At 47.3% G+C, this 15,664-nt stretch overlaps 1 protein-coding gene across 5 annotated transcripts in view; it reads left to right on the forward strand.

Annotated features, from left to right (window-relative positions):
* The window catches only part of WDFY4 (WDFY family member 4), a 271,838-nt gene that overhangs the window by 124,696 nt on the left and 131,478 nt on the right, over positions 1–15,664 (forward strand). For all 5 annotated transcript variants that reach the window (XR_003002427.1, XM_024739045.1, XM_024739044.1 and 2 more), the window contains 8 exons: positions 2,613–2,777; positions 5,441–5,644; positions 6,370–6,484; positions 7,742–7,899; positions 10,620–10,858; positions 12,740–12,858; positions 14,387–14,572; positions 15,302–15,438. Coding sequence is in view for 4 of the 5 variants with exons in the window: in XM_024739045.1 (XP_024594813.1) it covers positions 2,613–2,777; positions 5,441–5,644; positions 6,370–6,484; positions 7,742–7,899; positions 10,620–10,858; positions 12,740–12,858; positions 14,387–14,572; positions 15,302–15,438 (1,323 nt within the window). In the remaining variant the exon portion in view is untranslated. The remainder of the gene's footprint in view (positions 1–2,612; positions 2,778–5,440; positions 5,645–6,369; positions 6,485–7,741; positions 7,900–10,619; positions 10,859–12,739; positions 12,859–14,386; positions 14,573–15,301; positions 15,439–15,664) is intronic.

Here is a 15,664-nt window from a genome sequence, read left to right on the forward strand (position 1 = left end):
ATTCACACAGCCAACCCCAGTCCTCTCCCTGGGATCTGACCTCCGAAGCCAAAGCCTCAGCTCCCAGCTCCCACCTGCCCCAGCGGGTGAGCAGACAAGCCTCTCGGGCTGGTGAGTGCTGGTCAGCACCAATCCTCCATGCGGGAATATCTCTGCTTTGCCCTCTGCACCCCTGTTGCTGCGCTCTCTGTGACTCCGAAGCTTCCCCTCCACCCACTCCCCGTTTCCACCAGTAAAGGGGCTTCCTAGTGTGTGGAAGCTTTTCCTCCCTCACAGCTCCCTCCCAGAGGTGCAGGTCCCCTCCTGCACCTATTCTTTTGCCTCTGTTTTTTCTTTTGTCCTACCCAGGTATGTGGGGAGTTTCTTGCCTTTTGGGAAGTCTGAGGTCTTCTGCCAGCATTCAGTTGGTGTTTTGTAGGTGTTGTTCCACATATATATGTATTTTTGATGTATTTGTGGTGAGGAAGGTGATCTCCATGTCTTACTCCCCCACCATCTTGGTTCATTCTTTTTTATTGTTCAGTAGTATTTTATTGTGATAATGGATCACTATTTATATATTCATTCTAGGTTGTTTCCATTTGGAAATATTATGAATAAAGCTGCTACGTACATATCTTCTGGTGGACATACATCTTTCTGTAGGAAATATATGCAGGGTGAAGTTGAGGGTTATAATCTTTACACATGATTTGTTTTAGTAGATATTGCCAAATAGTTCTCCAAAGTGAAGTGCCAATTTACACTCACCAGCTCTTATTCTGGGAAGGTTCTAGTTGCTCCTGGTCCTTGTCAATATTTAACATTGTCGTCTTGTAGTTGTTAGTGATTCTGCTATGTGCACCTATCCTTGGGAGCAGACAGCATTCTCTCCCTTGTGCAAATGTAGACATTGAAGCTGTGGAGGTTAACTCACTCAGGCAGGGTCACAGAGCAAGGGCACGGTAGAGGCACGTGTGTCCAGCATTAGCATTTCATTCCAGGGCACTACCTTGCCTAAGGACCTTCAGGGGATGTCTGTTTCTTAGTATATCAAATCCAAATTCTTCCAAAAGTCCAAGTCCTCTATATCTGACCTCATCTCCCAGCATCCTCTGTATTTACCCTGCGCTAATCACTGTGAAAATAGGCCTGAAGCACTAAAATGTCTCACTTAATCCTTATGACAGTCTTATGAAATAGGTCATATTATGATCCTTGTTTTGCAGAGTTGGGACTGGAGGTGTAGGGGGATTAAGAAAGTGGTGCAAACCCACACTGTTAGTAAGCAGCAGAGGCAGTATTCAAACCAGGCCTGCTAGCTCCAGAAAATCTGTCTCAACTCTGACTTCTGGTCCTCCCGCTAAGTCTAACATCGTGCTGTATGAACCTGGTGGAGAAGCCAGGTGCAGGTGACTTCAGAAGGAGGTTTCCTCTGCCTGCCTGCTCAGCTCATACCAAACCCTCACAAGATCTCGGAAATGAGATTTTACACCTCTCTCTAGTTGTCCCATACGTATTGCCTTTCTTTCTTCAATTAGGTTTGAGTTTTCTAGAATGAGGCTTAGTTCCAGACATTTGGTACCTAATTGGTAAACAGGACATGCGGCCTCATGCACACAGGGCCAGGACTCGAGGCAGGCTGGTTGGGAAATGATGAAGCTGCGGTGGGAGGGGCTGGGGATGAGGAACTGGCAAGAGGAAGACCCGACGTCCACCTGTAACGTCCACAGGAGTAGAGGCTGAGGGTCATTCAGTCTAGTTGTTGGCGTGGCTATGTAGGGAATGACCCTGATATTAAGGTTGCTCAATTTTCAAGTTCCAGGCTGTCCATCCAGGACAGAGAAGGACCTCAGGCAGCAGCTGGACACACGGAGGCTGGAGTTAGTGTCCAGAAAGAGTGACTGGCCACAGCTGGTTAAGGGAGCTGGGCTCCAGCAAGACGCTAGTGTGCAGCCACGATGGAGGCTCAGCCATGTGGCCAAGACCAGGTTATGGTTTGAGGCAAACGGGTGCCTGGGTCCCCTCAGGGTACTGGGTATCACTTCAGTGCAACATGATCTATTCCAGAGCCCTGGCTGGTGGGGAAGGGGCTCCTCAAGCCCTAGCAGCCTTGGACAGGGTTTGTCCAGGCTCTGTAACTGGGAGTATTAGCACTGAGCTGGGGAAGGCTGGCGTCAACCCTAATTGGCAAGTTCCTTGAGCATAGAGGCCATGTCACACCACGTAGAGGCCGTATGGGGAAGGCAGTCAGACGTTATAACCAGGTTGCCTGGGTTCAACTCCTGGCTCTGCCCCTTATCTGCTGGTTGAACGTTAACATACTGCTTAACCTCTCTGTGTCTTTGTCTTCCCATCTGTAAAATAGGGGTAAATACAAAACGTGCCTCAGAGGGTTGTTGTGAGGTGAGAAGAGGAATTTGTGTGAAGCCCTTAGAGCAAGCCTGAGCATATTAAACCCTTCCTCAATTGATGACAAGTATCCTGTTCTAATCCACAGTTTTAGGTGTCTTGCAGTAAGGCGTCTTGTTGAGAGTCTCAGAAAGGAGGTCATCTCCCTAGATTTCAAATCTTCTGGTTCCTATGCAGCCCCAAGTCATGCACCACCTCTCATGAAGTGTGTCCCTGATCAGCCCTTGACAGGTTCTGGAGACAGCGCCTGGGAACAGACATTCCCAGCCAGCGTGCTGCAGTTCCTTGGCATCGTGCACAGCACCTACCCCCAGGATCCGGCCTGGCGGGCCCCAGAGTTCCTCCAGACCTTGGCTGCAGTCACCTTCCCCCTGGGAGCCCATCAGGTAGGACGTGCCTCTGCCCTACCCCGGTGAGAGCAGGGGTGAGCGTCATCACCCTTCACAGGCAAAGGACAGAATTCCTCCCCACCCCTCCCCAAATTAAAATACATTTAAGGCAACTTAGCTGAAACCTTCAGTAAACAACTCGGGTAATTTTCCTTCTCTTTATGAGATGATGCTTCAGGTCATTTTTGGCTCTCAGAGTCAATAAGTTTTTGATTCGTCAGGAATCTCAGTAATGAGAAATTTGATGGTAGATCAAGTCCAGTTTTATATGGAATACCCACACATTGATGATCGTATGAAAGAACAGATTCCATCCCAGGAAACCTGCGGACGGTGCCCCAGCCGGCGGAGGGGTGGAACTGTCACAGTGTCCCATCTTCTTTGCAGCACACTTGTCCTGTTTGCAGACCACGGCATCTTTCAATCAGAGGGTTTGCCAAGGCCCAGCTGGGAGCGCAGGGGGACCAACTGGGTCTTGAGGACAAAGTGTGGGTGTGGGGGTAGAGAGGGCGCTACAGGAAGAGATGTGAGTGAGTTTGAGAGCAAGAGCCAGTCCCAGCCGATCAGGGGACTCAGTGGGCTAAAAGCATCTGAGAGGAGCGGGCGAGGACAGGCATGAAGGCAGGTGCAGGAGGAGGAAGAGCAGAAATCTGAATAGGAGGTGAAACCCAGCCAGGGAGAGTGAATTAGCGACGCCTGTCTACAAATCAGTAACTGTAGCCAAAGGAACACGCTAGGCATGTTGGTAAGTAGAGGGTCTGGAAGCCATGCGAAGCACAGTGAGGTCAGGTAATATTTGCTCTGTAATTATTTGCTAAATGACCAAGTGAATGAACCTGCTCTTTTAGCTCTTCTTTTCTAGAAGTGTATTCATGGTGCCAGCCTGAGCACCTACAACAGTCCTGAGCCTGGTGCTTCACATCCCCTAACATGCCCTGACGCAGGAGGTGTTAAAGGGGGAGGGGAGATTCAGGGAGGTGAAGCGGCACAGACTGGTTTCCTCCTGGTTTAGTGGGACGATGAGACCTATCTCACAAAAGGGTTGAGGAGATGAAACATGACACAGCTTATGTGATTAATAAGTGACAGAACCAAGATTTACACCTCAGTCTCTCACCCTAAAGCCCATGTCCTTTCCATCAGTCAGTTTAAAATAACATTAAATTACCTAATAGAATTTGAGTATTTAGTTTTAATAAAAAGACAAAATGTAAGGAGTAGAAGATTTGCAAAAAGATAAAATAGTTTGATGGGTTAATATCAACTAAAGCAACATACTAGAAAAGTAAGTAAAAAAAGATGCAATAAAGAGCAAAGGAAGGCACTGTGAGCAGCACTGAAGCGGGTGGGGAATGGGACTCCCGTCCAGAAGCCAGGCAGGCAGCCCTACAGACTGCCTCTCACCACTCCCCCCACCTGGAGTGGGCTGGGCCCTGGAGTCAACGGCCTGAACTTCCCAGCCCAGATCCCCACCTCAGCCCCTCGCCCACAGGCCAGGCTCGCCATCTGCTAAGTCAGTGTTCCAGCTGGCTGCCCACCAGCAGCCACAAAGCACACTCTGACCCAGGGCTCTGCCTCCCCACGCTCAATAGTTCCTGCCTGAGGGAGGGCCTGGCCCAAAGTCACCTCCCAGCCTACTGTGGATGAGACAGGCCCCAGTTCCAGAACTCTTATCCCCATAGCTCCTTGCCTTGTTTCAGCTCCAGGTCGGCTCCAAAAGGCCTTTGTTGCACAGAACACATGACAGACTTTCTGCATGCAGAACGCTGGTGGCCAAAAGGGTTTTGATTTGCTATGATTTTATATGGCATCTTTCCAGTCAAGGCCGCGTGGCGCTAATTAATGCAGTCATCACCTCCCTAGGTGCTGTTAAGTTCATTTTATGGCTTAATTAAGAATTGCTGCATTAATTTTATGAATGAGCCAAGGGAGAAACCAACAGATAAACTTGCATGAAAAGTTCATGGGCCAGGAGTCAGGCATCCCTGGCCGCATGTCCTTGGGCGTGTCATTTGGCCTCCCAGCATCTCCATGTCTTCCAGGATGTATCTGGGCTAATGACCCCCATCTCATTTATCTCCCAATATTTTTATAAATATAAAACTGAGAAAGTGAAGGCCAAGGCACTTCAGGGACTTGGACGCCAGGACTGGCTGAAGTCCTACCTCTTTCCACCTGAGGGTCGTATCTGTCAACATCAGCAGAGCCTGACAGGCAGTAAAGGTGAGGGCCCCACAGGAAGGTGGGAACCAGCTATCTTGACCGTACATCAGGGCCAGGCATTGCTACATCACTGCATCCTCACACATCTTTGTGCGTTCCTTTCTATCATTACTATTTGACTGATGGGGAGCTGTGGCACCGAGGAGGGAAGTGCCTTGCACGGGATACATCCTGGGCTTCCTCGCTGAGCACTGCAGGTCTCTCTTGCTCTGTGCCCAGCTTCTGTCCATCACTCCCACCCATCTGGAGTTCGGAGGCCACAGCAGGCCATCTTTGAGCCCTGGGACTCTGGGCGAGCTGCCTACCTCCTCGGAGCCTCAATTTCCTTACATGTTAATGGTTTTGATGAGGATCCCACCGTGCACACCTCAGAGGTGGATGTGAGAGTGCCTTGAGGCAGGGTAGGCCGCTCATGCTGGGGTTCTCTTGTCTTTGAGGGGGCCGTGACAGAGGCTACCCAGGACACCAGCAGTCCTGAGGCCGAGCCTGAAGGCAACAGCACTGAGGAGAGTCTGCAGGCTCCTGCTGAGTCACATCCCACCCGGAAGCAGCTGAGGGAATTCATGCAGCTACTCTTGAGGGAGCTCTTGCTTGGGGCTCCCAACCCCAAGCAGTGGCTGCCGCTGGAGGTGCTCCTGGAGGTGGGTTGGAAAGGGTGTCATTGGGCTCTGTGCTGTGGGAGGGCATGGGCACCGGGAGGGCATGGGCACCATGAGGGCGGGGTGTGCCCAGGGAGACCTGAGGGCTGATCTCTTGAGAGAGCTCATCCAGGCCTGTCCATGCCAGTTGGCTTGCGGTCAGGAACCTCTCCTGGCACTGCAGTGATTGGTGGGAGGACATCCTCTGGAAACCACAGGCCCCGGCAGAGCAGGGAGCTCACCAAGCAGCAAGTCAATAGATGAATGAGGGCAGGTCTTAGCCAGGTTTCTAGAAGCAGAGCCTGAGACAGGGATTTTGTGGAAGTACTTTTGGGGGGGCGATGCTCTCAGGAAAGCAGAGAAGGGATGCAGAGGAGAACAGGGGAGAACCTGCCAGGAAGTGGTCTCAGAAGTAGCCTGGGTCAGAGCAGTAGTGTGCTAGCTGCATCCCAGAGTTGGCCCCACGTTAAGGCACCTGACAGGTGGTCATTGGCTGTGGGCCCCCCACCCCTTGCCTCCTTGCCCTAGGAAGTAGGCATTGCTTCCCGGTTGAGGCAGTTTGGTCAGCAGAGGACAGTGCTCCAGAGAAGGGGCAGTTGTGAGCTGTTGGCAGCCCAGACTCCCAGCCCTGGCAGTATTAGCATATGGGCCAGGCAGAGGGACCTGGTGGGCACTGAGTGAACATCGTGGCCATGTGGCTGCTGTCTTAATCCAGGGTTTACTTCCAGGCTTCTCCAGACAATGCCACCGGCCAACAGAAGCGAGACTTTCAATCTGAGGTCTTGCTTTCCACCATGGAAATATTTCACATGATGAGTGGAGGTCAGGCACCAGTGCTTAGAGGTGAGTGGGGGTGGATGACTTGCTCCTCCTGTTCATGACATAAAGCTGCTGACAGCTGAGCAGGACAGCCACAATCCTGCCAGCCACTGACCCCAGGACTCTAGAGGAAGTCTAGGCTGCAGGACTGTAGGGCGCTTTAGGAACCACAGGAAGATGCCCTCCACCTGTTCTTGTTGTTCACAGCAAGAGCTCAGTGACCTTGCTTGGAGACCCCAGGGATGGCATACTTACTACTATCCATGTCACCCCTGCCATTGTTGGGTCAGTCAGAGATGGAAAGTCCTGTTCTCTGAGCCAAAATCAGTTCGCCTCTAGCTTCAGTAGAATTTTCTTCTTCCTATGAGGGGAGTCAAGATGTCAACCTGAATTTAACATTCTTCTGCTCACCTATGCCTGGGCACAGCAAATGTTTCTTAAATGAATGAACCCGGATGAAGACGCTCCCATTGCCCCTAAGAAGTTCAAACTGAAACTTCATTCAGAACATTTGGTTCCGGGGCAGCTGTACCTTCCTGACAAGATTAAACAAAAGTTCTTTCTGTGGTTCTTGAGTCATGGAATCCTTAGTGATGCAGCTCATCTTCTGGATTCCTCTTGCCCCACAGTGCAGAAGCCCTGACTTTTGGTTTTCTGGGGTATCTGAAGTGTGGTAGGGTAGTGGAGTGATGAAAAGCGTGAGCTTGGTAGCCCATTTCTGGGCATGGTTCTGTCACTGGACGGTGGTATTACTCCGGGCAGGTGCCTGACCCTGTGAGTGAGGAGGATAATCGTGGCTAGAGGGTTGCTTTAAAGATTAACTGAGATCATTGCATCCATGTCTGAGCACAATGCCTGCTGTGTTGGTGAGCACAGGTAGATGACCCGACCTTACAGCTTCATCCTCTGCCCAAATAACAGCAGGGCCTTGGGTCACCATGACAGCCTTCCCATTACCGTATGCCTTAAATTCTCACCCACTCTTCTTCCAAATGGCCACTGGAAGAAATGCTGCTCTGTACTTGCCTTCTCCCCATTTGGTTTATATCACTGATTGTTCAGGATTGATTTACTTTGAATAAATGTGTGTTCATTGGGCACCTGTTGTATATAAGACCCCATTTTTGGAGCAACAGAGTACGCACAGGGTTACAGTGGGCTGTACAGAGGTGAGTAAGATGTGGTTGGTTACCAAGAGGGGCTTGGAGATTGTTGTGGAGAAAAGGCAGTTTAGACTGATGATTTCTCAGCCTTGGTCTGTCACCCTCCCCCAACCCCCAGGCAGTAGAGAGCCTCAGCCAAATGCAGAAGCTGCTGCTGCTCCTTCACTTGCCAGCATCTCCCAGTTCGTCCAGAAGCTGGTGGAGAAGCTGTACAGTGGAATGTTCTCAGCAGACCCCAGGCACATCCTTCTCTTCATCACGGAGCACATAATGTTGGTAAGAACCTCAGGTTGGCCGTGGTGGTAAGGCTTCTGCTGACCCACCGGGTATCTGTATGACACTGCTGGCTGCTGTCCACTTGGTTCATATTGACCTGCTGTCCTTCCTGGAAATAGAATCTGAGATGGGTGGGAGGAAGGAGGAGGACCGTTACCGCCCAGGTTAATACCTAGTAGATGTTGAGCACTCTGCAGTGTTCTCACCTTGGGCCACCTGAGATCCATCTCGGTGATTAGGGGCCACAGCCCCCTGCACAGGCACCTCCTAAACTCTGCACACCCCCCTTTGGGTTTTTACCGTGAATGTTGGTTTAATCTTAATTATTGTTATTCCTCATCAACAAAGGGTGAAAAAGGTCTTTATCTCCAAAAGTTCTATTTCATTTTCTTCTATAAAATCCACCTCCATTTGTCATATTTGGGCCTTCCTGAATTTGAAGAAAGAGTCTATTTTTACCTGGTCCTGTTTTTCTTGCATGTGCTTTCCCTCTCTTTCTCCATCTCCATACATACCTGTGCATGCCAGTGCATGCCTGTAGATACACCTAGATGTAAGTATGTGTGTGCACATGTGTATGCATTCTTCATTGTGTACGTGTACACACGCATATGCAAAGACTCAAACAATCTCAAAATTCTAGAGTTGAACCCTTTTTTTGGTCCTTCTCATTTCATTCTGGAAACCTTTCCTGACAAGTGGCCATTCACTGTTTCCTTGAACCATCCTTGTGTGAGGAGCTCTCTATGGTACAAGGGGGTTCCAGTCACCAGGACACCTGTGATTGTTGGGAAGCACTTTCCCTTACTAAGCGGAAATCCGTCTCCAGCAGCTCCTGCCTGCAGCTCTCGGTGCATTCTCTGTGGCAGAATCTAGGAGAGCCCCTCTCCTTCCTCTTCATGCCTTGTAGAGACAATGACATCAGTGCCCCCAGCCCCCTTCTGTCTGGAGTCACATGCAGACCCCAGGACTGGGCCTTGGCACAGTTCCCAGAGTGATAGTCAGTCTGCTGATGCCCAGTTCTAGGCAACCTGAAAAGAATGTATTCAGAGGTTTCTTCAAGAATAACTCCTAGGGCTTCCCTGGTGGCACAGTGGTTGAGCCCGCCTGCCGATGCAGGGGACACGGGTTCATGCCCCGGTCCAGGAAGATCCCACATGCCAGGAGAACTATCCCTTGTCAGCTCTGAGGGGAGTAAAATCAGATTCTTGGGAGGTCGTGTTGAAAATGAGAGTAGCCACTGAGCTCCTGTCTTAGCGAGTTTGGGCTGCTATTATAGAGTACCATAGACTGGGTGACTTAGCAGCAAACATTTACTTCTCGGGGTTCTAGAGGCTAGGAAGTCCAAGATCAAGGTGCCAGCAGATCTGTTGTCCAGTGAGACTCTCTTTCTGGTTTTAGAGAGGGTCATCTTTTCATTGTACCCTCAACATGATGGAGAGAGTGAGGAAGCAAGCTCTCACTTATCTCTTCCTATAAGGGCACTAATCCCATCATGAGGACTCCATCCCCGTGACCTGATTACCTCCAAGAGACCCCATCTCCAAATATATCACACTGGGGGGCTAGGGTTTCAACATATGAATTTTAGGGTGATGACACTAACATTCAATCTATAGCAGCTCCCCAGTGGTCTAAGCAAATACTCAGAGCTAATATCAAAGAGCTGGTGCCTCCTGGGGCTGATATGTCTTCAGCAGGGTGCCAGGCTCAAGAACTCTCACTGCCCACATCTACCATTCTTCTCTCCTGCTCGCTGCCTGTGACTCGCACACCTCTTAACTTCAGTTTGAAAGATGTGACCCATCTGTAGAGTAGGAGAGGATGGTGATAAAAACATGAACCCTAAATTCCAGAAGATTTAAATAAAATTTAATTAGTATAAACACTTGCATTACCTATGAGATTTGAAGAGAGCAATCTGTAACTAACAAATGAACTTTCTAATAGACTGAAACATTTTGCACATAAGTTTTGTTCTATGGATTCTTTTCAGTGAAGCCAAACAGATGGATGGCTTCAGTGTTAAGGCCACAAATCAGGACCTTCTGCCTTCCCCCTCTAAATCTCTCATGAACTAAAATCCACTGGACGCACATCTCCTTTAGAAGATACAGTGGTTAAGAGCATGGCTCAAGTGTCTGGTGTGGGTTTGACTCTTGCTGACCACCTACCTCTCCTACCTCTCAGACTCTCAGCCTTCTTACCCCTAAGGGGGGATAATCTTAGTGTCTACTTCACGATGTTGTTATGTTTAAATGATGCAATATATGTAAACATACGCACACAAATGCAGAAATGCTTAGCATGATAACTGGAATATTGTAACAATCTGTACCTGATAACTAGTATTAATAACATTTTTTAAAACTAGACCCTATTAATAGCATGTTCTTATATACTGAATGTCAACCATGTTACCAGTATTTCAGAAATCTGTGGTCCCATGTCTACTTTACATAATATGACTGTGGTAAACTTTTAATTTTTTAACACCAATTTTTGATAAATTTAAACGTTTGAATTCCCTTTATTGATCATCCACTTAAATAGAAGCTCCAGGGTTGAGGAAGTTTAGTCCTTTTTGATTTTAGAAATGTCACTTTTTGAAATGCAGAAAAGAATCTGGGATTGTATCATTTTCACAGTTAACTGGGTTAGTATCTAAACTTCAAGGTGTTCACACGTATGTGTCTGTGTGTGTTTATTTTATGACACAGGTCATCGAGAACGCCTCTTCTCAGAGAGACGCTGTCATCGGTGCTCTATACAGCAGTTTAAATAAAGTCATTCTTTATTGCCTCTCCAAGCCCCAGCAGTCCCTCTCCGAATGCCTCAGCCTTCTCAACATCCTGGGATTTCTTCAGGAACACTGGGACATTATCTTTGCCACCTATAATTCTAACGCCAGCTTCCTCATGTGTCTTATGCATTGTCTTCTGCTGCTCAGTGCAAGAAGGTTAGAGCTGCCCACTTGTCTCCTTGCTTGCCAGTGGTCAATGCAGGAAAGAAAGCTTTAGAGGACACTTGATTGAGGTCGATCAATTATAGATGATACAATCCTTTTGTTTATCTGGTTGTCCAAATTATGTGCAATATTTGATAATACGGTAAGTAGTCCTCAAACCTGTCCATGTGACTGAGCAGCTAGGAGCATCATGAGATAATAATTTACCGTATTTCCATAATTCTCAGGCTGTAAGATACTTCATTGATTTAATTTGGGGGGGGAGGGGCAGGCAGAAAACTCCAACATTAAATACATAAATTGATTTTATGATGCAGCCAGGTTTCAGAAATACTCACTTTTGATAAATGAAATCTTAGAATGGGAAAATATATAATAAATTAAATCATGCAAGCCAGGAATAATTTTGCTTGCAGGAAAAAAAAAACAAACCGAAAAACCACACATACACAGACATACACACACAATTTGTGATATAAAATGACATCCATAAACATCCTTGTATAAGAAATACTAGTACAAATACATTAAATTATTAAATTAAGCTATTTAAATCCCTTTCCTGAAGTTCAAAGTTAGAAAACGTTAGATTTTTCTGTGTATGTGCACTTTCTCTCTCCCTCTGTGTGGTAGTAGGTATATATCATACATCATGTGTGCCTTGGCATTATACTGCCTAAGAATATTATCTCTTATTAATAGAACCATGTTGAGGAAGAGAGGACTGTGAGATATTACACTTTACTCTTGTCCTTTTCTCAGTTGTGTTTATCCCAGTACAAATTTGATTATTTGAAAAAAAAAAAAAACCCAAATCCTGTCGAGTTGACTACTGAACGTTACAAACCACGAGTTGACTTGTCTAAACACACTCTGGGAAGCACTGGAAAACACTCCTAGCCCAGAGGAGGTATTTGCCTTTTTATTTGTTTGAAATAAAATAATCCATTTTCAGTGTATGGATTAAACTGGGGAAGTGCTTCTTTCTTTTCTGTATTTCAAGAATTAGGCCCTATCCGTACTGGAAGCATGGGTAAGAGGAGCAGAATGCCTGCCGACTTGTGTGCTTGAAGTTCTGCCCTCCTCAAATCCCTCTGGATGGCAAAGCGGCCTCCCAAGTCCAAAGGGACTTCATTCTAGAAATTTCAAGAATGGACATCCTTATATGCTGGTTATTTTTCATTTCCTTGTTTGTCATTTTTGGTTCAATCCACAAACTTGTACTGAGTGTCTGTTCTGCAAGGTTGGGTGAGGGGCCCAGAGAAGAGGGTACTTGGACATGAACATGGCCAGGAGTTCTGGAGCACATGGTCCATGGGGAACTTAATATGTAAACCACTTCGCCCCACTTCAAACCAGCTGTATGATGTGCAGGGTTCCTGCAGAGTATAAATGCGGGGCTCTTATTCAAAAATTACTAAGAATTTCAAGATGGTGACAGCAGAGCCCAAATATGGGACCCTTCTGAGTTCAGACCATACACAGCTGCACAGGTCACAGGCCCATGAAGCTGGCCCCGGCCCCATTCCATGAGGGATGAGATTAGCGCCAAGCAAAGGCAGAGTTTAATGCAGAAAGAAATGACCAGTTCTCATGATGTATAAAGCAGGAGAGGTTGAGGAGGTCTGTTTGGGAGCATAGATTGGATTTAATAAGATAGGGACAAAGAGAAGGTGTTCTTCTTTTTTTCTAGAATGCTTTTGTATAATACCTGTCATGGAAGTTGTCATAGGTGTTTGCTTTAACTTGATTAGACAAGTTTTTTTTCATATTGATGTGTACTGAGTTTGCAAGATTATTATTTGTAATAAAGAACAATGGAATGATCCCAAAGAATCTGGAGTTCATAGTGAACAATCTCTTGTCTACTAGTTATCCAGAAGGATTTGGATTGGAACCCAAGCATAGAATGACTCCTTATCATCAAGTCTTTCTTTCTCCAAATGAAGAAGTGAGAGAAAAAAGAGAAGACTTCCCAAGCTTGAGCAATGGTACATTTTATTTGTCGTTTATTTTGGGGGGAGTAGAAGATAGCAGGAACTGCTAGGGTTGCGTTCTTCAGTTTTTTCTTCCTAAGATAAGGAAGCAAATATTACTAAGATTCTTAAAAGACAGAAGACGTCCTAGGAAATCCTAGAACAATGTAGTAATACAGCAAGGTAACCTGATAGAGAATAAAATTGGAATGGTCTTTGTATACAAGAAATAGAATGGATGGGTGTGTGGATGGATGGATGGATAGATGAGGAAGGAGCTCTGTGAGACTTGGTGAGGCTAAGAACTTGTGTACTAAAATACCAGAGAACCTCACTATAAGTTGATTTCACTTCTCAGCTGGTCTCTTGACTTTTCCTTTGGACCACTAGATGTGGAAACTGGTGTGCCATATCATTCAGTTCAAGCCATTACCTATCTATGTCTCAGCTTTCTTCTCTAGAAAATGGGAATGGCGTAAAGAAGCTCGTTACTTTATGAGATTTCTGGCTTAATGGAGTTTATTCTTGGATTCGATAATATCAAGTCAAGTTAAAAGGATGGCAGTTTGTGGGGAAAAAAAAAAAAAGGCAACCAGATCCATGTGTCTGAGAGATTTCTCCCTCTTGGTGCAGGAAGCCTCAGCAGACCTTCTTCCACCACTTTAGTTTGCCAACTGTGCCACTTAATCTTGTGATATCTTGTGATGCCAGGTGGTAGGCACAAGGATCCTTATTTTCTGGTCAGATAGGTGCCCAAAGCCAGTGCTCAAAAATCTTGTGTGTTTAGAGTTTACTGTCTTGCAGTGTTAATTACAACATGAGCATTTGCGTTTTGGGATTTAACTAGTAGAGTGGACTGAGCAATGTCCATCCCCCTAGGGTGAGAAAAACAAACTGTAGAGGCTGGTACCAAAGGGCAGACCCAGTGACCCAAGATCAGAGGGAAGTTCGGCACAATTCAGGGGATTATGTTTATGGGGTATAGCAGGTAGAACTGGCTTGGTAAATTCGTCTGTCTCTCTGCAAATCCAGGGCAGTGAGGTGGGTAGGTAGTTGGAAGCATGATTCAGTGCCAGGAGAGAGGACTGGCTTGGTTCCTGGGCCCCTGGGCACAGTCTTGGGTTCAGTGTCTGTTCGCCTGAGGGGCCAACATAAAAGTCAAGGTTGGAAGGAGCTGTTTTGGGGAGAACTGTTTTGTTACCTAGAGCTTACACAAGGTATCTCTCTGTTTGGTATCTAACAGAGTTGGGGGTGGGAGAAAGAGGCTCACTGAGCCCATCAATCATGCTTCCCAGCTCTGGACATGTGAAGCAGGCAGGACTTGGTGGTAGAGGTCGGGGAGAGGCCAGCTCACAAGGATGTTGGTGGCATTGTTATCAGTCCTGCATCTCTACGTACTGACTGCTGTCTGGCTGGAGCTTGCAAAGCTGGGGTGATGTTCAAGAATGATGCACCTAAAAACAACCGTGATATGCCATCTCCTGGCTGTCTCTGGGAGAAGCACTGAGGCTGTCCTGATTGTGTGATGTACTCTCTCCTTTAGTCCAGCACAACATCCAAAAGACTGTTCAGGCTCTCTGGCAGCAGCTCGTGGCACAGAGACGGCAGGAGCTGGAGGATAACTTCAAGATTGATCTTTCTGTGAAACCTGGAGAGAGTGAAGTGAAGATTGAGGAGGTCACCCCACTCTGGGAAGAGATGATGCTCAAGGCCTGGCAGCATTACCTAGGTCTCTGTCCACTTGGCTTCAGGGAATGGAACTTCTGAGTCTCATAGAACCAGGCTCCCCCAGGGTTTCACTCAGGGCCCAAAGCCTTTTACACCAGACCTTCTGTCTCATCCCTCTGGTGGGTGGGATTTGTATCGCTGAAGCCTCATGAATCTTTGCTCACAAAGAATGAATGCTGCTTTGCATCTTGGTGAAAGGAAGGCCGGAGGTGCCAACCAAGCAGCAGATTCTAGTCATCTCTCAGAGGGAAGGGCCACCATGTCAGAGCTCTAGCCTGGGCTCTGGAACTCAGGGTGCTAGGTCCTGCCCTGACATTCATCTACCAGGTTTGAAACCTTGCGCCAAGTCATGCAGTGACCTGGAACCTCAGGTTCTTCATGTTCCAAGTAAAACTCTTCATCCCAAAGATATTAACCTCCCTTGCATTCTACCCGTGACTCAACATTTTTACTCTGTTAGCCAATGCGGTTGTAGGAATAATGGCTAAGTTTCTTTTTAAGGAGGTCATTACTCTCAAGTTATGGCTCATATATTGTTTTAAGTCTTTCAGCATCACGAAATTCACAGTAATTCAAACCTGTAGCCTGGGCTGTTTTCCTTACTGGAGGCAGACACACTGGGCTTGTGGCCCCCGGCTTGCCCTTTGAAAGCCAAGCCAACTGTAGAAATAGTGTGTGTTTGTTTCCCTCTTAACTTCACCTCTGACGGTCTTTGCCTCTCTGTCGCCAGCATCTGAAAAGAAGTCACTGGCCAGTCGCTCAAGTGTCGGACACCACAGCAAAGTCCCTTCGTGGAGTGGAAGCTTGTCCTCAGCCATGAGGCTGATGCCCGGGCGGCAGACCAAGAACCCTGAGTGCAAAGCAGAGGTGAGCCCAGACCCCTTTTCCTTAGAGAACATCAGGCATTCGCTTCAAACCCCCATGTATCATGTCCTCTCTCTCTGTTGTCACTGGATGTGATCTAACTCCATGTTCTTCTGAGCATTTACGGGTAATGCATATGGCTTCCCAGTTGAGGCTACATCTGTGGGAGTCAGGTCTTAGGTTAGCTTTAACCAGAAGCGAATATGGGCTCCACTTGAGTGCCAAGAGC

The sequence above is a fragment of the Neophocaena asiaeorientalis genome, unplaced genomic scaffold (genome assembly GCF_003031525.2).
Source record: "Neophocaena asiaeorientalis asiaeorientalis breed wild unplaced genomic scaffold, Neophocaena_asiaeorientalis_V1.1 scaffold202, whole genome shotgun sequence".
NCBI lineage: Eukaryota > Metazoa > Chordata > Mammalia > Artiodactyla > Phocoenidae > Neophocaena > Neophocaena asiaeorientalis.